Source organism: Cyclopterus lumpus, chromosome 19, assembly GCF_009769545.1.
Source record: "Cyclopterus lumpus isolate fCycLum1 chromosome 19, fCycLum1.pri, whole genome shotgun sequence".
Taxonomy (NCBI): domain Eukaryota; kingdom Metazoa; phylum Chordata; class Actinopteri; order Perciformes; family Cyclopteridae; genus Cyclopterus; species Cyclopterus lumpus.
The window spans coordinates 11,390,248-11,417,150 of NC_046984.1; the positions used below are offsets into that span (position 1 = coordinate 11,390,248).

At 39.8% G+C, this 26,903-nt stretch overlaps 1 protein-coding gene across 1 annotated transcript; it reads right to left on the reverse strand.

Annotated features, from left to right (window-relative positions):
- Positions 1-4,064: 4,064 nt before the first annotated feature.
- LOC117749006 (SH3 and cysteine-rich domain-containing protein 2-like) lies at positions 4,065-26,094 on the reverse strand. Its single transcript, XM_034559187.1, has 11 exons — positions 26,011-26,094; positions 14,725-15,091; positions 13,194-13,288; positions 7,819-7,903; positions 7,539-7,651; positions 7,367-7,430; positions 6,937-6,992; positions 6,644-6,732; positions 5,628-5,679; positions 4,396-4,533; positions 4,065-4,163 (listed from the first exon to the last, which is right to left on the reverse strand). Exons 1-11 carry the CDS (start codon positions 26,092-26,094, stop codon positions 4,065-4,067), a joined length of 1,242 nt encoding a protein of 413 aa, XP_034415078.1.
- Between the last annotated feature and the right edge of the window lie 809 nt (positions 26,095-26,903).

The following is a 26,903-nucleotide window of genomic DNA, read 5'->3' on the forward strand; positions in this document are numbered from 1 at the left end:
CAGAGCACCATGCCATCTTGAGCACCAAAGTCAGCAGTTTTATGAAATGTAAGAGAAGCTAGATGTTCTGCCAGTTGCACACATTTCCTTCTCTCTCTCTCTACAGAGATGAAAATCATATTTGATCCAATTTGATAACAGAACTGGGTCATGATTTGAGAAATGTTCCTCACACCACAGCAGGGACACGGACACGCACATGCACACGCACTCACACACACACACACACACACACACACACACACACACACACACACATACACACACTCTCTCTCTCTCTCTCTTTGCCAGCTTAGTCTATGGCCTGCCAGCAGCTTCTCCGTTGCCAATTAATTTAATTGGGAGTTAATCACATTATTTATGGTCATTAAAAACAAGGAGTCCTCTCAGGCTCTGCTCTGTCAAGTCACATGAAAGATTTCAGTATATTTCTGTGGCCATGAAGGGAGACATTTTCATTTTGGATTCAAATTATGAATTTAGGTGTGAAGTTACATGTTGAATATGAGGTGAAAGTGCAGCAGTCAGCAGTAAATTAGTGCATTTTCTTGATAGTGTTTTAGTCATGCTAGCAGCTCTATGGCTAGAACTGTCAGTCCACCTCTTTTGGCTGAACAGACATTGATTACCAAATTAAGTTTAATTTGAATAACTTTGACCAACATCAGGCCAGACTTGTTACCAATACTGAGGACCAAATTCATACCTACGTATGACACTTATATCAGCCTCAGCTTTGTGCTTATTAGCAAATGTTAGCATGCTAGCATGCCAAACTAAGACCTGCTAAACATTAACATTTGAGCGTTTAGTCATTTTGTATATACATATACATATATATATGTATATGTATATACATATATGTATATATGTATATACATATGTATATAAATGTATATGTATATATGTATATACATATATGTATATACATATATACATACACATATATGTATATACATATATACATATATACACATATATATATACACACATATATATATACACATATACATATATATACACATATACATATATACATATATATACATATACATATATACCTATACATATATACACATACATATATATATATACACATATACACATATAATATATGAGGGATCTTGAAAAAATGGTGTGGAAGTACACAAGTACTACTCCAACTACAAGTTTACTGTGAGTCTCCAGTGTCCCAGTATCGGCCAACACCAGAGTGTTCTTAGCAATGTGTTTTATACAATGGTGGAAAGTCACTAAGTATTTACTCAAGTACTTTTACTTGATTATTAAGAGTATTATTCAAAATTATTGTTCCAATATATTGACATATTAGAGTGAAAGATTTTTGATATCTCTTTGTATCTCAATAAAAAGAAAATAGCCATTAACATTATAGCCCAACATTTTTTTTTTATGATTAAGATGAACAAACCCCTCTACAGAAATCTTCAGAATACAGAGGAGTGGAAACTTGATGTAAGAAAGTTTAAGCAATGTTTTGACCCAAGGTGAATTGAAACAATATTTTTAACAAATATATATAACCATAAAACTTCCCAGTCAATTACTAAGATAAATACAATATGTTTTGTATTACAAGCCTTTTGAAGCGTTATGTTTCAATATGTAAATGAGGCATTATCTAAAGCCAAGTTGTGCTAGATTTAGGAGATTGTCTATTAGGTCGCTAATAGACAATGACTGAAGACATGTTATAAACAAAATAAATAACCCCACATCTAAAAGATGATCAGTAGATGAAAAACATTGTTTTTGCCTATGATGCATTATTATAGATTACGGTAGCAGTAATAACATGTGAGCTAATTAATGCATTAACAATAATGATACCATAATATAACAATGAAAAGGTCCAGTATACATAATTACTTTACTTTGATACTTTTAAGTTCTACTTAACAGTGGCTTAACACTAAACAATTAACAACAATATGTCAGTTTGACAGAGCAACACAAAGAACGGAACGGAGGAACAAAGTATGAATTACTTCTCAAATAAAAGAGCACACAATTTGACAGTTTGTCTGACTTTATTGAGAGATGTGAGCATCAAAGGGCAGCTAGCCATGCAAAGAACTAGCCTGGTAGTGTGCATTAAGGTGAGAATCCACCTGGGTAATACTGATCCTGAGCCCATCTTGGTTCTAGCCAGTGAAGGTAATGTTTAGGATTAGTTCGGTGCTGAATGATCCAAGATGGACACTTTGTAAAAGCAGGAGTCCAAATTCAAATTTATGCAAAAAGCACAGGTATATACAGACATGTTTGTGGCTACGCAAGAAGTACAAAATAAAGTGAGTGACTAGAACTGTTGTGCATAGTATTGGAAAAGATTTGTGCTGGCAGGGCTGAATGTTAATTGAGCAAAGAGATGCATACATTAGTAAGTGGGACAATAAATACTGATCTCGTCATTTATAACAGAGATTAATGCCCTTAGTTGGCTCATGGATAGTTGCAAACCTCTTGGTCAGAGAGCTATTCAGAGCATATATATATATATATATATATATATATATATATATATATATATATATATATATATATATATATATATATATATATATATATGTATACAGTATCTTCATAAAGGCTATTTACAAATACAGTCATATCTTTATTTACAGTTATTGCCGCAACAAAGGCAGTGTGTCACTGCCTTATTGTTTATAATTACAGAGCAATAAATCAAATGGTGTACGGTGATTTTGACTTTAAGACCATAAATAACAGAAACAATAACAGTCCCTCAGAGTTACTTAAAAGTAATCGCATGCGCTGGGAGAAACATCAGCCATTCAGAAAGAATTCAGCACATTTTAGACAGCTGGAGATGTGAACATGATGGAGAGACTCCACGTGTGATAAGCTTTCGACACTTTTCTGACAAATAACACTGTGATTGATTTTGTTTAATCCATCATCCTGAATGAAAGTATTTCATTGCAGTGCTCTTCCGTGCAAGAAAAGGATCAGAAAGTTGAGAAATCCCACCATCCTCAAGTTGGAGCACAAAATAAATAAATATGGCTGCGAATATCACAGGACTTGAAATACAGATTTTAAAAAATGCTTACAATGTAATGGCAGGAAGCAGATACTAGTGGTTGATTTTACAGTTACATGGGACAGAGTGAGCGACAACAATCTGTGTGTGTAGGGAAAGTGTCATTGAAGGGAATAAAAGCTCCCAGAGGTGCACGCAAAGCATTTGTCACATCGGAGCTGTGAAGAGCAAAACTGTACAGTAATCTAATCTCTGGAGAGCAGTTTGAAATATAGAAAATCCAGTGTGTGTATGTGTGTTATGATTTTCATTGGATCAAGATGTAGCGTAGAAGACTGTTTTTTAAATCCTTACATACACACAATGTAATACCTGAATCATTTTCTATTTGGAGCAGGAGTGACACACATGCTAATCATAAACCCAGATGACAAAGGCTGACATGTGCACGACGTGAGCTGCAGTTTGCACACACAAAAATGGGTCGTCAGATACCCTCCGTTGAATCTACTATACCACATCTCTTAAAGTTGATGAAACAAGCTACAATAAAAAGCTACAATCTTTCACAACGTCTTGTTTTCTTTCTACACAAACTGTGAAATGAAGACAGTTTGCTCACAAGGCTTCTGGACACGTCTTGGCATCAAAGTAAGGTAGTCCTCTCCCGTCTTTCGTAGAGGGATGACCAATAGAAATGGCTAGTGAGGTAGCCAGACGTCCTGCACACTATCCTCTTCAACGTGATGCTACATTTCTTTTGTGAGTGTGATTCAAACCACACAAAGTAAAGTTGTGCTACAAGAGAAGTAGCTCTGAAGGAGCCACCACCGCCTTTAAGTCTTAAAAGCTTCTGCAGTAAAAAAGCTCATTTGTGGCTCGTCGTCCACTCAAGCTGCAGATTCACGGCCACTTTTTAGAGGGGTGTGGGTGAGTGTTTGGCGGTCAGTGAGGTGTCGGGTAAACACTCCTGAGTATACCTCCCTCATAGTGAACTTATTTTTTGAACTGAGGGTCAAGGAGAAATGCGCTGCCATCATATTTCTAGCAGATTCTTCACAGGGACCAAGCCTCTCTTCTTTCCGCTGCTCAGCCGGAGGAAACCGTCAACCTCCTCGTTCTTCCCCACACAGATCTACAGAGGGAGAGAGGGTGAGGGAGGGAGGGGAGAGAGGACCATGGAGCAGGAGGAGGAGTAAGTGACATTCAGTAATGTGAGAGAGTTTGTGGACTGAGGGGAAAAGTGAGCTGCATCGGACGCCACAACATGCTGTCCTCTGTAATCTCAGCAGTTTTCTGCATGAATTTGCATCCATTTAAAAAGATGCATACAATGTGTGTGTGAGAGAGGAAAATTGTGTGTTCACCTGGGCCTCTTTCACAGTCATCTGGCCTTTGTCTCGGTTGCCGTGGAAACCATCCGTGACCTTCCACACACGCTCACCAGGGCGCACCCGCTGCACGAAGTTGGCCGGGAACAATCCCACCTTGTCTCTGCTTTTCCCCTGACACACACACACACACACACACACACACACACACACACGCTTGTAGTAAATTAATGATGCTGACTCTTGTAATAAGCCACAATTTGCCACCTTGTTGACAAACAGGAACTACTGTATTTTAATTGTCTGCCTGTCTAACCCAACACAGACAGCTTCTACTACGGCCTTTGACAGTCCTTGGCTGAGCATACACAATTAGATTCTTTGTGTTTTCATTTCTGTTTACTTGGCCAGGTGCCAAAATATGCATCACATTTCTTTTATCACAGTAACACATTGGAATTTAAATAAACCATCACAATTAGCTGAGAAACAGAAATAAAAAGATAGTTTGTTGTTCTCTAATTAGCCACGTCAGTACCAGCCCAAAAAGCATCTGCATTTTGCGGAGCCCTAATCCCTCTATTCTCTTCAGAGGCACACAGGCGTGCAAAGCCTCTGGGTGCCAAGTTGGCTATTTTGCTTGTGTCCTGATGTTGGTTCCTCCACATTAAGCAGAGGCATGTTTACACTAATAATGGCAGGAGCGGTGTTTAGGTGTCAGTCTTCTGTAATGTAATGGGTGAAAATGACTCTCAATACTATAATAATAAAGATCCTTCATCGAGGTTTACTTTAAAATCTGCTATTTAACATATATTTGGAGTAGATCCTAGCTGACATTGGGTGAAGGCAGGGTACACCTCGGATAGGTCGCCAGGCTTTTTAAACCAGTAATATAGGAAATATAAATACGATTACTCTGCTTATTATTTATTTATTTACTAAAGTGGATGTCTCTGTACTTTTCCCTGGTGACAGACCTGTCCGTCCTTCGGCAGGTGAGGGTTAGTCTCTTCCGATGCCTCATTAAACACCGACTGCAATCGCTCTTCTTCCTCTCCGTGATAAGCAGCTCTGCTAACACCCACACCTGCCGTCCTTCAAGCACATCCCCAAATCTCTTTAGTCTTACGGTCTCCGAACAACTCAGCTTTGAATGACACAACGTCAACTGATTGTACCACCGTCTAACTGAAGTCCATGTGTGTGTTCCCGTCATATCTATTCAAAGGTAATGCGGAGATTTGTAGTGATAATATTGAATTCACCTTCCACCAGTCCTCGTTGGAGTCATCTGTGACTTGAACTCTGTCGCCAGGCCTGGAGGAAAAAAAAAAAGAGTCAAATAAAGGGTTCGACTTGTAAGAGAATTTTTTAAGCATTTATCACCACATTTGTGGAAAATGTGCTTTCTTGCGGAGTTGATGTTTGTTTGCTAAATAGGAAGCTACAGCCAGCAATAACGACTGGAAGCAAGCGGAAACAGCTGGACTGGCTCTGTGTCTTTGTTTCTTTCTCCTGTACAAAAACTTACATTTTAAGGAAGTTTTCTGCTGGAGCCAGGCTAACTATTCTCCCCCTTCTTTCAGTCTTTGATGCTAAACTAAACTAACCGGCTGTTGCCCTTAGCTTCCTGAGTGAACAGGCATGAGAGTGGTGTCAATCTTCTACCCCTCAGCATAAAAGAGAGATATATAGCTAAAATATTCCTTAAACAGAAACATGTTAGTCACATTACAAGAAGTGTCACATCATGTGCCACAGTGAGCACCCTGAGTGGCATGTTGACTGTTTTTACATCAAGTTATGTTTTCAGTTTGAATCTCACACACAGATTAGAAGATTAGGCTACTCTAGTCAGGTTGGACTCCTTGTTCAGGTGTTAAGTATAGTACTGTAAATGTCACCATGACAATTTCTTTTTCAGAGAAAACGGCACTGTTCTGTGCACGTGACAAAACACCTCGTGCACGGTCCTCTTGCACAGACGCATCCTCCAGATTAGTGGTGGGTGTCAAGCCACACTCAGCAGTTTCCTGCACCTACTAACATACATAAGACTCTTTTTTTTTTCTTCATCTCACACACTCAACACAGTGGTTTGTCCTTCTCAACCTCCCCCCCCCCCCCTTTCCAATCCAAACCTTGCAACCCCCCTACAATATTCCTGCTGAGGAGGCAGATGGTGTGTGAATAAAATTTTGGCCAGGTACACACTTCCTCCTCTTCTCCTGATTTCTCTCCTGCGCACAATCAGTACAGTATGCAAACAAATTGTACTGACTGTAGTTCCAAGTCATTCTTCTCCTGAGGCAGAAACTTGTAGAGAGCCACATATGTGTGGATGGAGTGGACCTCTACTTTCTTAGGAGTCTAATGAAAAGAGGGAGTATCAGAGGACACACAGAGACAGAGAGAGAGACACATAGAGAGACCGAGAGAAGATTGTTATCTGCATGCTTTCTCATGTGGAAGTCTGAAACTGAGTGAAAAGGATGAAGAGTTTGAAGGGGGTTGACAGAGTGCATGTTCAACAAGGAAAGAAAGGCTGAAAGAAGAGGAGTGCTGACTACTCACCTTCAGGCTGACCCTGTCTTCTGAATCAGCCTTCTCGCTTTCAGGAGGGGTGAGCACTGGATAGACAGAGAGGGAAAAGAAAAGGGGAAGGGAAGACAAAATGTGTGAAAGGAAGGATTGGAAAAAACAGAGAAAGGGGGAAAAAGTGCAGGTGCAAAAGAAAATAAAGGGAGGGATACACAGAGAGGTCTTGTTCTCTTTGTGGCAAACAGAGTGAAGGCAGAAGTCAAGGTCATTTACTGTAACGTGGCAGCAGTACAAACGGAGATGATTCCTTCCCCCGGGACTAAAGACAGAGGTTAGACTATTGTGGGGGAAAAGGGCAACCGAGCTCATTTCCTAAAATTCCAAACGGTTCCTTTCAAGTCTTTTCAATATTTATCTTAATAGCTGCAAAAATAAAAAATTCAAGGGGAAATGATGGACTTACTTCCTGGGATATGCTCCTCTTCTACTATTGGCTGGTTTTCTGGTTTGTCTTGCAGTTTTTCCTCCTGTCATAAAGAAAGAGTTGCAGCCAGCAGAGTCAGCAATATTCTTGGTATGATTAATGTAAACATGAATTTATATGAACAAATAGGGCTGTACGCGTGTTTTTATACCTCGTGACAGGGCGACTCTGAGATACTGCTGAAGCTGGAGCGACTCAGCTGAGCCAGCGACGTCCCATAGCGCAGTGCCTCATACACAGGGTCGACAATGCCATTATCTGCCTCTACACAGACACAGAACACTTGTGCAGTTTTATAGCGGACACTATATTGACACACACATACCCCCCTATGTACACAGAGGCCACCTGGGATCGAAGGCCACAGACATGGTGATTAGTCATCCTGAGATTTTAGTTGTTTGTCTTGTGAGAAATCAGACATAACTCACCTTGGGCAGCAGGAGCCTCTATGACCACACCCAGCGTATCAGTGGCTAACAGAGGAGAGCTGAAGTTTCTCTTGAAGGCTCCTGTCTGACAAGCCGGAAGGGAGACAGGGGAGAGAGAGGACAGGAGAGAGAGGACAGTGGAAGGAGAAACGTTACTTGAGGCAGAGAAAATTGACAGAAAAGGACCGATGTAATATTTCGCTGTGAGGCCATACCCGTGTGGTTTTATCTGAGAGATGCAGTATGCGAGATGAAAATGTGCACGTATTAAGGGAAATCTCCTATAAATGCTGATATATTTTTCATTTCAGAAATGCTTTAAAAAAGGGAACATGTGGATTATAGTACTTGTTAAATTTATTTTTAGGAATATAATAAAAATCTCCAATATAAAAAAGACACAATAACACACAGTGGTGGGAAAGTAAGGAAGTGCATTTAATTAAGTACTGTACTTCAATTTAGATTTTAAGCATTTCTATACTTGTACTTCACTATATTTCAAAGGGAAATATGCTACTTTTTACTCCACTTCATTCATCTGACAGCTTTTCAGATGGATATTTTTCATACCCTTTCAAACATTTATTTGATTATAAGAGAGCTACAATACCTCTCTTTGTTTACATATCTTACTTTCACAGCTAACATGTTTAAGTTATTCCGCTATAATATCTGTGCATGTATACAAACATATGATTTACGTACAATGAAGGTTAGGCATGTAGAAATGTTTTTAATGGTGAGGTCAGGGTTAAACTCTCTTGCCTCATTACCTGACATCTCTCTACTGTTGGCTTTCTAATAAAACCGCCCTCTACTGTCGATAATACACTGAATAATGGATAAGTATCTCAAACAGCAGCAATACAAAAGAATCCACAGCACCCCTTTGATTTGTTTCCGCATCTAAATAAACGTCACACCTGGCATAGACGGTAAATCACTGATGCAGGAAAGTTGCACACGCAAGTAGACGCCTAAAAATGTTTTGCTCATTTTCTGCGGCGTGGCCACAAATAACAGAAAACATAAACCTGACAGTAATAATCCAAAAATAAAAACCGTTAACATCATTTTCATCTCGACACATAGATTAGCTCATATGATCTATGACTGCAAAACGTACCACTGGTGGTGGCAATAATACACTCCCCATTAATTTTGACAGGGAGCTTCTGCAAAATGTCCCCCAACACGGTTGCGTGGCTAATGGGGCATGTCTAAACCTTTTTCCTATCTGCCTTCGAGCCTATTCATTCATGTGGTCTGTCTGTCTTTGTCAAATTGTGCATGTGGCGCTGAACAACTTTGATATCCGATAATGTTTCTTTCTTTAGTTTTTTGTAAGTTTAGCTTACAGCATACGACTCATGAGATACAATTACAAAGTCCTGTTTTGACAGACACTGTAATGAATCGGTTCCGTCTTCTCCAAATAGAAACCGTTGATAAAGATAGTATCTTGGCTTTATCTAATCTCTGTATCTCTTTTCATCTGTTTTACAGTAAGTGATATCTGCTGATAACATGTCAACAGAAAAATGTCTTTAATCTTTGAGTTATTTCTCTGCCGTCCTGTGCTACATTCAGAGGTTGAAACAGCATTTACAGGTCCATGTATTATTGTGCTCCATGGTAAACGTGTCACCTTTTATCTAGGCAAAACTGAATTAAAAAAAAATAAAAATGCATGCATATGCTGTGTCATGATGTATCAATATAATTTACCCATTGACTGTCAATGATCACTACAGTCATTTAAAGAAATTGAGCAGTTTGTGTCTGAAAGTCATAGTAAAGAAATGTATGTATCAAAAGGGAAATCAATTAAAAGGACGTGCCACGGCGATTTGGCAGATCTGGTGAGTGTAGACCTTCTGCAAAGTACAAAAGTCATCCAAAAGTGAAACATTGCTTTAAGGTTCGGAGGGAGTGTGACGGCTGTTCAGGACTGACAAAAGAAAATTGCCCAGAATCTCTTCTTTATCTCCTTCGTCACAGAACACAAACTTCACCTCGGTACTGAAATAACTGCATGAAACACTACGCTGAACCATAGCTGAAGAGTGTGATCTCCAACAAAGTTATTATGGGATCTACCATTTGTACCCATTTAGAAAGCACACGGTTACTCACGTAATAATCTGCACATCTTTATCATTGATTAATTGATTGAATTATAAGAGTGAAATATGCAATTCAGTACAAGATGGCGTCATTAAACTCCTTGCATTGTCTCAACCACAGAAATATTACATTTACAATTACAATCAAATAATATCAAGTAATGATACAAAATAGTTCATTTGTTGTCAGTCAAACGATCATTGATAATAATAAATAAATAAATGTTTTCATCCTCCTTTTAATCTGTTTGCCACAAAGTGCTTCACATAAAAAAAAGCACAGAAACTAAATTAAAGACTTCTCTGTCTATTAAATTAGGATGTGATATCTCCTCGTCAGTGTTCCTCAGCATTAGCAACCTTGAAACATCCCTCTCACATGCAATGGTCAAAGACTTACAATTACTATTACTATGACCTACAATGACTTATCAACATAGCAGTAATGGGGACTGTGGAGCATGAGTGGACAGTTTAAGAGAGCAGACCAGCTGAAATCTCACTCTTTGGTCAGTTGAGATCCACGGAGAGCAAGATTGGACTCTGAAGAAGACTCGGGTGAGGATGAATGTGGGCGTAAAGCTTTCCCGCAGAAGCAATTATTTTGTGCAGTGCTCAGCAGGCTCAGACATCTTTAAGTTTAATTAACATTGACTAGCAGAATGTTGTCAGGATTCCAAAGTCATTTCCAAACGCTTCATTCTGGAGATGTTTTAAAGCAATCGGTCATATATGGGTGCACTCAGCGAATGGGTTGAGAGCGAGCCAGAAGAACCGCAGCCATCGATATTCCTTTTTAATTTTTAATTACACTAATCTACTCTTCACTCTAGCTTGTGCAAGTTGTGCCTGCTAAATTTTGTGTTTTTATTGTTCATTATGAATGATCAGTGGGGACTCAAGATTCTTTACTCAACAACCTCACTTTGCAAAATACTCTGTTACAAGTACAAATCCTGTATACCCAAGTAAGTATACCACATCACCAGAAAATTAATCTCTGAGGTGTTAAGGGCTGAGTAAAATAACTTCAGTTTTTTCTGAGTTTAACATCAGGAAGTTGCAGGTCATCCATGGTCAGACATGCTTGAAGTTTAGCGAGCTGGCTGGTCTCTTCTGGTTTGATCGATAGATATAATTGAGTATCATCTGCATAACAATGAAAGTTTATGGAGTGTTTCCTGATAATATTGCCCAAAGGAAGCATATATATGGTAAATAAAATTGGTCCAAGCACAGAACCTTGTGGAACTCCATGATTAACGCTGGTGGTCATCGAGGCTTCATCGTTTACAAATACAAATTGAGTTTGATGTGATAAATAGGAATTAAACCAAGTTAGTGCGGTACCTGAAATGCCACTCGACTGATCCAGTCTCTGTAATAGGATGTCATGATCAATGGTGTCAAACGCAGCACTAAGGTCTAACAAAACAAGTACTGAGATGAGTCCTTTATCTGATATAGGAAAACTACAAATACCTGAAAAGTGTACTATGTCACCTTCAATGAATGACTTTATTTAGTATTTGCACTGATGTATTCATGTTTAGTCACACTAAGATGGCCTGCTCATCCTCTTTAATGAACTCTCATGTCCCTGCAGCGACTACATCGCTGCTCTGTCTGTCCTCAAGTTATCCTGAGAGTCTGACTGCATTTCTACTCAGAAAAACAAGTTTCAATTCATTTTAAAATGTCTTCTACACGCCATTGTTGCTCAAAACATTCCGTTTCCTAAATTTCCATTTCATTAAAATGTATATGATGAATGTTAACACATAAATAAAAGAAAAATTCAGGTACAATTTCACAAGCAACCTTTATGCATACAAAAGCTTAGGATGACGCACTTCGGCTGAGAGTCAGTGAACCCCAGACCTTAAGTAACGTAGGTGCATAAGAAGGAGCTTCGCACTCCATCAAGCGTCCGTAAAATGCCTAATCCTCGCTTTGATGAGTGTGCAGTGATCGAAAAGGACACCGCGGAAGGCTTGGCGAAAGCTGGCCGTGTCATATCCTCGAGGGATTGTGTGCGTTCCCAAACACACTGAATTTCACACTGAATTAGCCAGACCAGCTGGTACAGGGAGATATTGATTTTCTAACAGAGTTGAGAGGGGAGGAAGGAAATGTAGCACCCAGACAAGAGAGAGGAAGATTGGATGTCGTTATGTGAGAAGAGCAGCACATGCAGCAGAAAGGACAAAAAGGCTGAGTGAAAAACAATGATGGGACCCGGCCACTGAAACTTTATCAGGGTCATGCTCCTCGGCTGTTGTTCCTTTTATGGCATTTACAGTTGGCAGATGATCCAACTGCTGCCCTTTCACACACTTAACAGTGCCTTAGTCTACCTTTGAAAGCTCTGGTCAACCCACATTCCATTTATAACCTCTACATTTCTGTCTCTGCTGGTTGGCTTTATCCTCTTCTCACAAGACAAGGGCTTTGAGGCTAAGCATATTACCAGGACTATAGGCTATGCCAACAGACAAGTACAGCATCCAGATGCTGTTTAATTCTGCTGACACAATGCATTCTGGGTTAGTTACTTGCCTATAGTGAACCCTTACATTTCCAGCACATTGACAAACAAATACACAAAAATAGGAAAATGTAATTAACGATGTACGGAAATGTTTTGCCCCTAGTAAGCCTGGCTCCTGGGAGATAACTGTACCAAATGAGCAAAGCAACAAGGGTACATTGAATTTAATATATCATTAATTAATACACAGCTGCCCTGACCCCTGATTAAGAATCGTTTGCTGGAGAGTTGTCCCTTCAAGGGTGGCATTCCACAGGAGAATGAAAAAAATACAATTAAACTACAATACCAAAACATTATTATTATATATGTTTTAAATAAAGCAACTAAGGACTTCACAATCATGAGAAAAAAAAGAAAGAACAAGTTCCAAAAAATGAATGAACATGTGATGCATTTGAGGTTAATCATTATGATGACTACAATGCGATACCATTTTATCAAGATTAATAATAATAATATAATAGCAATATGTAATACATATTTCCCTGCCGTCTCAATGAGCAGGTAGCAACTTTTGGAAGATTGTGGAATAGCATCTCAGAGATTCACACCCCCGTTAACACTGGAAGACCACATCTCTGGGCGTCCCATCGCTGCCAGGTTCACTTGAGTGTTACTATGTATTTTATGTGGGAAGTGTAACTATTAGAGGTGCATAGTGCGTGGGAAAAGTCTGTCTGAGGTGTTCTTACCTTGCCAGTACAGGGCTGCTGAGAGAGCTCCGACGAGCACCAGAGGTGGGCTGCCAGCTTACAGGCTTTACAACGCAGCCCCTGCTTGGAGTTTCCTGTAGACAAGACAATTCACTTCAACACATCTTAGTTGGACTGAAGAAGATGTCAAATTTGATATTATCAGCAAAAGGTTAAGATCGCTGCAAACCACAACATCAGGTGCGGTGATGGTAATCGCAATGGAGGTGGGAAGCAATCACGTTGATTTTGTGTTGCTGCTCAGCATTATCTATCCAGAGTGGTTTTATCTTTTGTATAATTAGTGAGTGAAACGCTGCTTTTTCTGCCAGTTTATCATCAATGGTATTCACAAACCACATTTTCTAGCTGTGTGACTGTTTTCCAGTATTTGTGTTGTAAAAGAATTGCAATTGTAGGCGCTTCAAACAATTAAGAAGACTCCAGAGATGCTTTGTAACTGAATTTTAATTGTTCCGAGTTTATTTTTGCAAAAAACTATGCACACCAGATTTTTGCCTCACATGTCGACCCACAACCAAATTAGACTGTCTAACTATCAGTTTTGACACTCACATGCTTCAGGTTCTGCATGCAATTGTTTCTAGTGGACTGGATTGTATGTTACAAAGTAAAATACAGTATGTTAAATGTATTTGTTTAATACTTTCCTAATTTCAATAATAAGTCTCATCTAAAGCATTTGAGCTACAACAATGAAAGCCCAGTAAGTCCTGGTCTTGACTTGTGAAGATCAGGTCTGCACGTAATTAAGCATTTAGAGTTCACAAATGTGTCCCCTGTAAACAATTATCAATCCTGAGTTGATTCTGAGCCACAGCCGAGGTCTTTACCCAGCTGATTGTATACCAACTTTAAAAAAAAAAAATTTAATCTCCATTTCATCACCGTTTGGAGGAAGTTACCGGCCATCCTAATCAAACAGTAGCTGAGTTTTCTGGTAAGACATTGGACCTGTTCAACCAACTTGGTTTTCATGAACGGCTGAAACATGTCAGCTTGCCAATTGTAAGAAAAGGAGATACAACTCTCCAGGGAGGCATGTAAACATGATTGGACCACACAGCTTGTTTTCAATAATTTCCATTGGGACAATTTTATGCTGAGGAAATATACCCACATTAATGCTCTTCAATCATTTGAGAACCACAAACAAAACTGCTTTTCATTATTTTGGGTAAAGAATTGAGCAGGATTCCCAGTAGACAAAACTTCAGTGAAAACACTTATCTACAGTTCCCTTTAAAGCTGATGTTCCCTCAGGCCTATTTTTAACTTATAGCTTTATGAGCACAATAATTAAGCCAGGGACTGTAGTTTGACTAAACTTCGGTAAAAAAGTAATATGCTTGCCGAAAATATATAACCTAGAATTCAGCAAAATCCACTCACCAGTTTACAAGCCTTTTGGTGGATTCAGACTTCCACCTCTCTGAACACAATCATGTCCTCTGTGCCAGTGATGAAAGTAATCAAAATGTTCTCGAAATAACCGGCACAACTGACCTACCTTGGATCATGTGTTTGCATCGCTGGCAGCTGGCAGGCCGACGGAAGACATGCTCTTGGAAACAGTGGGTCTTGACCGGCTGGGCCTGAGACTTTGGCTGGGTTTTGAAATTCATTGATTTGGAGGGACTGATTGAAGGTGAGCGTGATGACAATGAGGGGTTAGGACTGGTAGACGGGGAATGTGACGGAGAGCGCTCATAGGCCAGGGGGGACTCGGAGATGGGGGGAGGAGATGGCGGGGGTGGAGGTGAGGTTATAAGGGCAGATGGAAGGCGCAATTCTCCGTTACTGCGCTGGAAAAAGTTGTCTGTACTCTTGCTGCGCATGACTGATTTGAAGGACAGGGAGCGCTTCAACCGCTGTAACTGGAAGACAAAGAAAACAACAAGAAAACATGAACTTGAAGAATATGTAAAATTACAACTGGTTCAAAGATAAATGTGTTTCCACTAAAGGAAATAAGAGCCAACCTCAGTAAGCACTCAAACAGTCTGAAAGTCTCAAAGATCCTATTTTATCAATCAGCTACTCGCTGTGAAGAAATGGATTCAACATAAACCCATACCAAAGTTAAAGGTTTTCACATGCAAAATATATGTATGTGTTTTTGCCTGTGCTCTGAAGTGAGCTTGGCTCAGATCAAGAAAGGTGACGCAAATGTAGTTTGATGCACCAAGCAACATTCAATCAAAATGTGACGAGCCACACCAACACAATCCCCTAACTTTGAATTTGATTGTCTAGTTATAACGATTTCATGTTATAGAAAAATAGTTGTCCAGGAGTTTTAAGGTCTTAAAGTGATTATTGAATACAACTTGAGAACCATCCTTTCTTTTACATGTGACACGATACACAGCAACGGGTGACCGTTTTAACTAGGAACCATAGAAGTGGCTTTTGAATTGCCAGAAAAATAAGTTTCGAGCTCGAGGGAATGTGCAGTATTTGAGAAATCTGTTAACTAACGGTCTGTCAGCTCTACCCTCTGACTGCCCTTGCCATGCCAGGCTGGCTTCTGGCCATCCATCTTCAGCTTTTTCACTTCTTTCCTTAGATCACAAATGTGCCATCCCCTGTGAAGCCACACGCGTCAATAGCCCTTAAAATTCACGTTTGATTAGTTTTATTGAGCGGCCTGCACCTTCGCATTTGAAGCAGTCAGTGACGCAAACACTGTGTTTATCTTGGACTCTGCCGGCCTCGATTTCTCCCATGTTTCCTATCCAGTGCTTTTGGCTACAATAAAGTGGAACTGATAATGACAAACAATTACGGGGCCTTAGGAGCGATGGGATCCAATATATGGAAGTAATACCTGCTGTGGACTCATATCAAGAGAGTTGCCTGGAGGATGAGGGCAAGGATGTAATAAGTCCCTGAGACTGAAGAGCACCTCCTCATTTTACACAGAGCTCATTAGCTGTCTGTGCTAGCGAATGGATTGATAAGCAGAGACCTGCGTCTGACTTTAAAGTTCAACAAAGTTGTATTAAATTATGGATATTTTTCTTTTTTTGTGGCGTTAACAGGTTTTTGCTTTTAGGGATGTGTCCTCTTCTACAAAGGGTATCCTCATTGCACCTTTAAAGCCATCGGGAAACCCATGACACTCCTTCGCAGAAAGTCTGATCAATAGCATTGAGCAGCACGTTCCTCTTTTTCTTCCTAAAGCTTCAGATTCACAGATGCCAATTAGTTTGAGTGATGAAAGAGTCCTCTCTGTTGACCCATTAGCGAGTGCCTCTCATAAATGTTTTCTACAGGGAGCTGAGTCCATGCTTTCCTTAATGGCCTTTTCTTGGCTCGACTGGTGGCCCATTCAGTAATGGATGTTCCTCTCTATTAGATTTTTTACTTGTCTGACTTTGTTAATCTTCTCTTTGGTGAGGGCCAGTCTTTGCTCCGGGGAAAGGAACAATGGCTTGAGGCACAGACTAGGCAACACATGACTGATAATCAATAGCTATATACCACCCTGAGCTTTTACTAAGATTAAAAAAAAAAAAACAGGACTCATCTGAAGATAAAAAGAACAAACGCTTGTTTAATGCCAGATGTAGTAGATTTAGAACGTTGACTAATCATGAAAATTGGACTTGCACCAGTTTAACTTTCATTACAATCAATATCGCAGTCACACACCTGCACTTAAAAAAGTAATAAATAATGAAAGAACAAATGAAATGTAAGTGTGTGTTTTATACAGTTGGTTCTATTATTCAATGGTTTCTGTATCTACACTATCCCATTCATCATGTCCTATAAAAGGTTCATCCAAGATACCGTCGAAGAAAATAGTCTTGAAAAAAGAGGTTTATGATCAAAATGTACAAAGATGCAATGTGTTTTAATTGCCACTCTGGGCACCTGCACAGTTTGACATTAGGCCAAGCTGAATTACACTGAATGGCCAGAAGTGAGTGGACATCCTTGTTCATGTGTGTACTTTTGCTCTTCGCATATTTTTTTTAAAGTTTTGGTCAGCACCTTACTTTAAATTAAAGGAAATATTACACTACAGAATATAATAGTCTGGATAAATGTGTGGTTCTAACTTTCTTTTTCTGTGACAATGCCCTGATGCACAAGTTGAGGTCCAACTGGCCACAATAGAGTCATCACATGAAACCCTTCCAACAACTGACACATTATCTATGACACAGGCCTTATTGCCCAACATCAGTGGTCAACATCACTGATACCTTTGTGGCTGAATGGGAGCAAATCCCTGCAGCCAGGTTCCAAACTCGTCTCAAATAAGTAGGATCTGTCAATGTCCTTGGTTTTGAAATGAATTGCTCCTGTTCTAATGTACGGGTTCAACATACGACATTTGCATGCACTTTGGGCCAAAGCAGTCGTGGTTTCACATTCAGGACCAAGGTCAGTTCTTCACATTGTCCTCCAACCAGCTCCAAACTGTCCTATGGTTTGGGGTACTACATCATAACAAGACGGTATACTTTAAAATTGCTTCTAGAGGAGTTTGGTGGGCTCATTCTGATTGGTGAAGCCATTACGCACTTCAGTGTGGTAAAGAGCATACAATACCTGTTAAAAGGGATCTGATCATAAAATCAGGGTTTAACCTCAGATCTTTAACACATTTAGGCAAGCTTGTTTATAGAAGTACTAAATAAATCCATCTATCTTCTATCACATCTAATTTTAGCCCGGTCTCATTTCCAGGGCGTTGAATACTAACACTTTGTCACGCCTCTTGGCGTGCAACATTGACGTTAACCATCATAGTTTGAAGCGCTGTGCTACCCAGTGCATTATCAAGGGTCTCTACTTAAGGGCACAGTACAAGTACTAATATGACAAAATCATTATTGTAGCTTGCCGAGTTTATCAAATTTTGGAGCTGCAGGGCATCAAACGCACCACTATCTTGATTATTTCCAATTATTTATGGTTACTCGTATTATACTGTATGTGGGGCTTTGTGTTATAATAGATGCTACTACCGCTTCTGGTGTTTTCTTCTTACATCCATAACATCCTCGGCTGAAAACAGAACAGAAATCAAAAGCAAAGCTCTAATGAATGCAAATCTCTATATTTCTCCATGGCCTTCTTGTATCTCTCTGTAAGGTTTTGAAAAGTCTATTTATGGATCACAGAACTGGAGACCCATCACCACTGACGGCAATTAGCTCATCACAGTGAAAGTAGCATGGCGTACTAGAGCAGACTGGTGTTTGAGAGAGAGGAGGAAGCAAAGAATAAAAGAAAAAAGAGTTACAATTTATAACTGCACACTATGAAGCATTAGTTAAGTATGAGTAAACACTTAATTCATAATTTATAAAGCATTGTTCCACACTTTATAAACGATGGATTCACCATTTTTAAATTAAGTATTATACAATGCTCCATAGCGTGCAGTTATTAGAAAGTGTTACCGAGCCATAGGACCAGAGAGAGACTTCTCTAGGCCACTGCTGCCTCTACGTGACCAAACGTTACAGAGATAAACACAAATAAACGGCAACAATTTATAATAACTGCACACTATGAAGCATTATGTAACACATAATTTACAAATTATCAATCCATCGTTTAGAAAGTGTGGAACAATGCTTAATAAATGATGAGTTAAGTGTTTACTCATACTTAACTAATGCTTCATAGCTTGCAGTTGTCATAAAGTGTTACCGAAAACAGTACGAGGGCACTCAAAGAATGCTAGGCAAAAAATAAGTAAAACTGAAGAAAAAAGCCGAGTCAGAGAAGAGATGGACTGAAAATACACCACCACTATACACCCCTCTCGTCTTTGAAAGCCCAAAGCACCAGGGCCTTTCTCTAACACCCCTCTGACAGACAAATGGTACAGTGGAGATAGAGCAGCCTTGTTCCTCAGCAGATTTAAAATGAGCACAGAGCAAAGGGATGTTTGGTGAAGGTTTCTATAAATAGGCTGTTGTGTGGAATGCTTGGCTATATTAATGATTAAGCAGTGTGGGGGGTGGGTGTTCACACAAGATGCCTGCGAAAGGCAAACAAGTCATCCTGCTGCCACTACGATATAGTTCCATCTGCAATGCTTTTATTTGTTTACACTATCGAGGTGATGCAGGGAGGCAGACTGAGGAAAGAAAGAGAAAAATATCCCTTATAATAGTTCTACATGTTAAAAAATCATGATGTTAAATACTTCGTTTGAGGTTATGTCTTAAAAACACATACAGCCCATTTGACTGCATTCGTTCCATCTTATGACCAATCTATAATCAATCCTGCTATGATATCAGACTACCCATGGTGTATTGTTGGACTGTAATTACAGTTTTCTTTACAGAAATAAAAATAAAAACATAAAACAATAACAATCCTGTCACTTAATATCTGCCAACAGTTTCAGCTGCCAAATAGTGGGCGCATGTCCTCTGGCGGTCTGATGTAGTCACGGTATCAGTCCATTGTGCAGATACATGCAACTCAATTAAAATACATATGAGCACTTTAGGTATAAAAGCCTGGTTTAAGTAAGAATGCTTGTTTTAGCATTGGTCTGACACCACTGACATCCATGAGCAGAGCCAAAGCTGCCATTGAGCCTTAATATGCACAACCATTACACATCAGTATACTGCATTGTTGAGAGCTGTAACAGTATATTAATTATGAAACATTGATACATTCAAACACATTGTATGTTCCAGAATAATTCCTCTTATTCCTACAATATTAGCATAATACGCACAGTGTTGTGTGCATGTTATTCCAACATCTTTTAAAATGTTGGCTCGGTGTATTAATACCTTACTGAGCAGTTAAGATGACAGCATTTAAATGTCAGCTAATGCACCAAAATTAAAGTAGACCTCATTAGGTATTGTTCCAGCTGCACCCTTTTAGGTTAAAGAACTGCAGAACTGTGCAGAACTGACAAAACAGATTTTCCCTCTATCAATGTCGATAAGGGATTTATTTACTTTCGGGGGTGGGGGGTTCACACCATACAAAAAGCATGTATGAGAGGTGAAGCCCTTAGTATTTCTGTAAAGTATTTAAAAAAAAAATCACATTCAGATGTAATGACATTAATTTTGTATAAAACCTTTTAAATGCTTGGGAGGTTGATCTGAGCCGACATATGGCTCATTTGATATCCACTGCATTACTTTCCAAATTACTCAAGTCACATAAAAAACTTTATTACTCAAGAGAATATAGATTGAGGCAATCACAAACTCACAGACGGGAGGACAAGCTAAAATAAGTCTTTTTATTTTAAGCATTTTCCAGATGGGAAAGGGAACCTAAAATGAACCTGAAGCATTAGAGGTGTCTCTGTGATCACTACTATACTATAGGTAAAAGGAAAAGATGTGAATCGAGGTCAATTATTCTCCTAGCCTCCTCTCATTGGCACATTCGCAGCTCTTTGTGCGGCTCCGACAGACCGAGCCATAGTTCGGAGCGCTGTTTCCTCGTGATGCCTCTTGCTTGCAAAGACCTTTCCAGCTCACAAGCTGCCTTCCCGAGTGGGCAGCAAAGGAAGCTTGCATTTCCTCATTCAGCCGTTTAAAGCGCTTAACTGCACACGGGGCTTTTGCAGTTAGCATTAGGTGACTGCCACAAAGGCTCTTCGATTTTAACACAATGGTTAAGGAACAGTACTCATTAGGATATTCATAACAATTTGGTTACCCTTTGATTACTCACTAGGACTAAACTTGCATTTAACACAGATTAAAAAAGGAAAAGATTGGTTACTGATGTCGGTTTTTAATTTAAGTTACTCAGCCCTATAACTGCTACCATACAGTAATGCAAGTGGATGATATAATCCTGTTCTTCTATATTAATTAACATCTACGTATATCAGGACAAGATCCTTATATTCATATTTAAAGCACAACCTTTGCAATTGACTTCTACATTTATTTCAGATACTTGAGGGACAGATGTAAAAGGTGAGATTCAGAGATAGATAATTAAAATGGCAAACCACAGTGGGGAGCAAGTTAGTCTATTTTTTTAACTTTAATAATTTGATGCTATTTCAAGCAAGTAACTTGCAGTACGCTCTTGAAGAATTTATTATAAAAGGGACTTCATAGTTGCTAAGCAACACAAGCTCTTGTTCAGTGATTATTTGCTGATGTATCAAATATTCAAGAAGTCTTGCAGCTACATGTGTACTTTTCATAGTTTTTCTCAAGGTGAGTTGGCCATTTGGAGCTGGAGATCAGAACTATAATTAAAAAAAAGTATTTTTCCACTACATTAAACAGTAATGTTTCAGGGGACAAAAGTACATCTGGAAGTCCACTGTCCCTAAAAGCACCAACCTAAGATCATCTCTAGACAAAAGGACTAGATAAAAGGCCATATGTATTCCCAAATAACTCCGCTCTAACCCCGACACTGAACATGGGATTCTGCTGGATCAGCAGAATTTTAGAACTCAATCAAAGACAGTAATTCAATGACTTCATCATTATTTCATTCATTCAAAGCGACAGTATTGGTATCCTATTCCTTGTGTGTTTTCTGTCTTTCTGAATATCCGTCCCTCCTTCATTGAGTCTGTCTCTCTGTAACTATTCATCCGTTTTCTGTGCAGACCATAGTTTGTTTCAAAGGTCAGCGGCACAAGTCAATCATTGTGGTAGGAGAAACACAAACATATCATGATCTGTCAGAAGTGAGTGATGTTTCCTCCTGCTAGCGGCGATACGGAAGAAACAAACATGGGGATGCAGAATACATTTTGTTCAGAAATGTCATCGTCAAAGTAAAATCCTTTGAATGGCACGGACGCATTCTGGTACACATGAGAAAAGCTCATTAAAGACATTTAGATACCTTCTGACGCAGGACCTCAAAGTTAACCATAGGAAATTAAATGTCTCCACAGTCAAAACTTGTCCAAAACTAATTAAATAAAACAATATCATTCTCTAATTTATAGCCACACGTTTGTGTTTAATGATGCGTTTCATGACCTGAAGAAATAACAAATTGAAATTTGATTGTTTTCATGTTTGCACATGAAAGTATCTATTTGTTACTGTAGTTGGCTTTAACTGACTGAACTGGCCACCCTAGTCTTGTTTAATTGCATACTTTAATGCTCAGACAAAAGGAGACATGTCTTCAGTCTCTCGCTTCTTCTTTTCTAGTCTTAATTTGGCATTCTTTTCTCTTTTACAGTTTCTTATGGCCACCTTCCTGCTTTCCTCCTCACACATGTACTTCACCCTTCTCCTCTTTCTCTACATTTTTCTCGTTCCTCCTCCTCAGGCTGGCTAACCTATTGTTTAACCACCTTTATCCTCTCGAGCACTGTAAAGAAATTCATTAGACGAAGAGAGGAGAAATAATGTGGCGGCTGATTCTTTGCACAGCTCTCCTTTCCTCTACTAATAAATTTAATAAGTTTAAATACATATAGTTTCACATTTTGGGAAATATTAGTTTTCATGACGAGAGGTAGATCAGAAGATCAATATCACTATTATGTTAGTAAGGTAAATATGAAGCTACAGTCTGTTAGCTTAGCTTAGCATAAAGACTGGCAACAGGGGGAAACAGCTAGCATGACTGTCCAAAGAGAACAAAATCTGCTTCCCATCACCTCCAAAGCTCAATAATGAGCACATTATATGTTCTTTGTTTAATCCATTCAACATGACAATTTGCCTTTTAATGCAAGCCTCTATGGTCAACGAAGAATGAAAAACCGAAGAAAGGTCTTGATGAGAAGACAGCGAGAGTATATCAAAACATCCGTTTACAAACGTGTGCAGTGCAATCCAAGTCTTACTGATGCAGTCGTATGCTCACTACTACTTCCCAAACACATGCATCCTAGCCAAACCCTTACTATTTAAATACATACATAGTTGTGAGAGAGTTTGTAAACAGATGTCTTGATTAAGTTTTGCTGTTGTTAAACGCAGCCTCCCATTTACAGACTCTTCTCTGTTCTTTGATTCCGCGTTCACTGCGGAGGCAATAATTCAAGGTAACACGGAGTGAGTAACTGATATACAAATGATCATTTTGTGGGTGAAGTATTCCTTTCACCATTGCTTTCTTTTCCAAACATGTCATCTACTTTATTGTACTTACCGTACCACTATTTTAAACACTACTCCCCAAAACCGGACTGGTACACTCCAAGATGTCGTCCTTTTATGCAGTTCTTTGGTTCCCCTATTTTAGTTTGTCTGTTCTGCTTTATTTTGTATTTGTAATTTTTTATTCCTCTATTGTGTTCATTGCCTATATGGAATTGTCTCCTTTGCCTCATGTATTTTCTGAAATGTTTACTTGTATTGATGTTATGTTTTTACCTTGCTTCTATGTAGAGCACTTTGTAAACCCTGTTTTTAAAGGTGCTATATAAATACATGTATTATTATTACTATTATTACTATATGCAAAACAATTGAATGGCATGCTATCCAAGTGATATGGCCCATAGGGGTAGGAGGTGGAATAACTATTCATTCGCTGTCACAGCATATATTAGAAGCACTCTAGAAAGCTGGTAGGCCCACTTATCACTGTAATAAACGCTCTGAGAGCCGAGGGACGCCGCAGAGACAGAGAGGGAATGGAGAGTGAGAGATGAAGTAGAGAGAGCTGATGAAAAGATGAGAAAGACTGCAGAGAGAGGCGGTAAGAAGAACTGAGAAAGAGACAGACATGGATGCAAAAGAGGGAAAGCACATTGAAATAGTTACGAAATGCATACAGCAATTCACGCAGAAGTGAGAGGATTGAGAGTGACAGAAAGAAACAAGTGAAGCTCTAGAGATACCCTCGAGCAGACTACTCTAAAAGAGACCCAGCAGTAACACACATTTAATCTTTTTTGTCCTCCTCATTCTACTTCGGCGGGATGTGGAGCGGTCGCGGCTGCCAGCAGGGACTTGGCAGACACAGAGCTGCGCGGCTGACGCAGCTCGGAGGATTGCTTCCTTTCCGTTTTGTCCAGTCGACCATTTATGTGAATTATGACCCAGCCCCCAGCAAGAGACACAGCAAACATCTGCCAGCTGATTGGCTCGTAAATCCACGCAGCACCTCAACGCCCACCATCCATTGTGTTTGTCGGTAGTCAAATAGAAAAAGCAAGAGGCCCCTCCAGCCGGGCTTGTTTCAGGTCCCTGTCATGACGACCAACAAAACCTTAATGTGATTTGTTGTGGCGATTGCTGCTGCAATTAGGGCTGTTCTTAAACTCATTTGACAATGTTAAAAAAATAAATGTGATGCAGGAGATTACGGTCAGGTCAGAAAGTGAGAATTGATTCAGCCCCCCTTTTTGTCAAGAAAGATCAAACAGCGAAGTCAAGTCCATCTTTTCTTTAAAGAAATACTGACGATTAGGCTTATGGAGGATATTATACTCTTCCGGAGTACCAACAAAGAAGAAGACTGCCATAGGGGCCGAGAGCTTTGGGAAAGCTGTTTACTGGTTTGTACTAATTCAATTGAAAATGTGGATGTAATATGCACACCTGATACCATGATAAATGCCTTCAGGTGGGTCGTGCTTTACTTCTTAATCTTGGGGCACCTTTTGGAGGATAGTCAAAATCTAGTTTTAAACCATCTGTCATCAGTCCCATTGGAAACCTCTTTTGCAAAAGGGCCACAACAGCAGCATAAACAAGTTGCAAATACAAACAGAAATAGAAAGAACAATAAAAAGGCAACTGTGCTAAAAACAAGACTAAAAGTAAGCTGAAAACTGAGAGGAGTAACATGGAGTTAATTACCCAAATTATGCCACATATTTCAGATTCATATGGCTAGTGCAGAACACATGAAGGCTTTCTTTCCCATCTTTGACCATACATCAGCGGCAGATATATGGCTCGGGATCCGGGATGTTGAGTGAACGATGAACTCAAGATGGTTATGGATTGCATACTCCTTCAGCTAATCTGGTGGCGGATTGTATTTCAGCAGGGGCCGCACAGGAAACAACGTATAGGTCACAGAGAATGTGAAGTCGGGACCAGCAGCCCTAAAGCAGGTTAATCGGTCAATGCCTCTAGCATGTTTGCCATCCTGGTACCTGTGATGGTGCCATGGGTTTCGCTAGAGACAATATGCTAGCCCCCCCCACAAAAGGTACAGGCTGATAACTCATCTGGTTGGATGTATCCATTACTGCATGTACACAACATTATGGATGGCTTCCTTCATATCGATCTGAAGCACAACAACAACATTATCTCCAAGCATCTCATTCTCTTTAACTGAATAACAGTTTTAACCTGTGTTCATCACATCATTGTAGTTCAAGTTTCTTGAACTGGAGTCCTTAATATATAATATATCACACACACACACACACACACACACACACACACACACACACACACACACACACACACACACACACACACACACACACACACACACACACACACACACACACACACACACACACACACACACACACACACACACACACACACACACACACACACACACACACACACACACACACACACACACACACACACACACACACACACACACACACACACACACACACACACACACCTCTGAGGTCAGGTATATTACAATAATTAAAGCGGCTATCACAGCGGCTTAGAGTTGTTATGCAACCACTACAGAATTAGCCTCTTAACACAGAAACCACCGTCGTCATAATTGCCAGAACAAATCCTGTGAATGTGAAGACAGAGCAGTGACTTTCGAGACAAACGTGTTTTATTTTTATTTTTATTAAGCCTTGATACAAACTAAACAATTGATTACCCAGGTCTGTTGTTACCTTTGACTCGGGCTGGCTGGGCACGGTAGCGTGTGGTCGGTGAAGGTGTTGTGGTTCGTTCTCCTTTTCGCTGATTTCCGTCATATCGTGTTGAGCAAATGCTCCTTGAACAGCAACACCGAACCAAACGTACACGTCCACGGTGACAGAGGAATGGAGGGAACTATGTACGCACAGGGTTAAGCATCGCTGCGGTCCAGAGAGGGAGAGCTATAGTTTTAACTGTCAAGTCATCTTTCATCGGAATGATACGACGTCCCGAGAAAAAGGTGCTTCTTATTTCCCGTGGAAGACTCTAAATGTGTGCAGAAAAGACCGATGGAGACGTAATTGCTGTAGGTAAATATCCAGCAGCCGCTGCCGGTAGGTTTGTCCACTTCTCCCCGCTGTCTCGAGCCTCTTTCGTACACCGGCACCGTTTTTCTCCCCACTCGCGCACACACGCGCTCTTACAACAACTTTGATTTCGCCGTGACGAAGCGCCTGGCTCCTTCTGATTGGTCGAGGCGTCTCAAAATCCGCTCGTGGGACCGGTAGGGCGCGTGCTGATTGGCTCAGGGATGATGACGTTTGGAGAAGCAGGTGCTACGAGATTTAGGATTGAATTCTACGTTTTTGGGGTCCAGCTTTGTAAGCGTCATCCTTTACTTTCCAGTATAGACACATATATGACATAATTCACTTTCATATTAATCGGAATCAAACCAATTTGAAATCAAAAGGCCATTGATTCAAATAATAAATGATTCGCAAGCAAATACTTCCATTGTTGGGGTTTATTAATTATTTACAAGCATGAAAACAAAAACATATAGAAACTAGAAAAATATAAAAAATATACCCTTACCATGCTGGTCCTGTGCCTGCATACTAATATAAACCTGAGATAAAAG

Coding starts and splice junctions, on each gene's coding strand:
- LOC117749006 (XM_034559187.1), bottom strand. CDS start 26,094: ATGACGGAAATCAGCGAAAAGGAGAACGAACCACAACACCTTCACCGA. Junction 6,733..6,936: donor AAGACAGGGTCAGCCTGAAG/GTGAGTAGTCAG, acceptor TCTTTTCATTAG/ACTCCTAAGAAAGTAGAGGT. Junction 4,164..4,395: donor TGACTGTGAAAGAGGCCCAG/GTGAACACACAA, acceptor CTCCCTCTGTAG/ATCTGTGTGGGGAAGAACGA.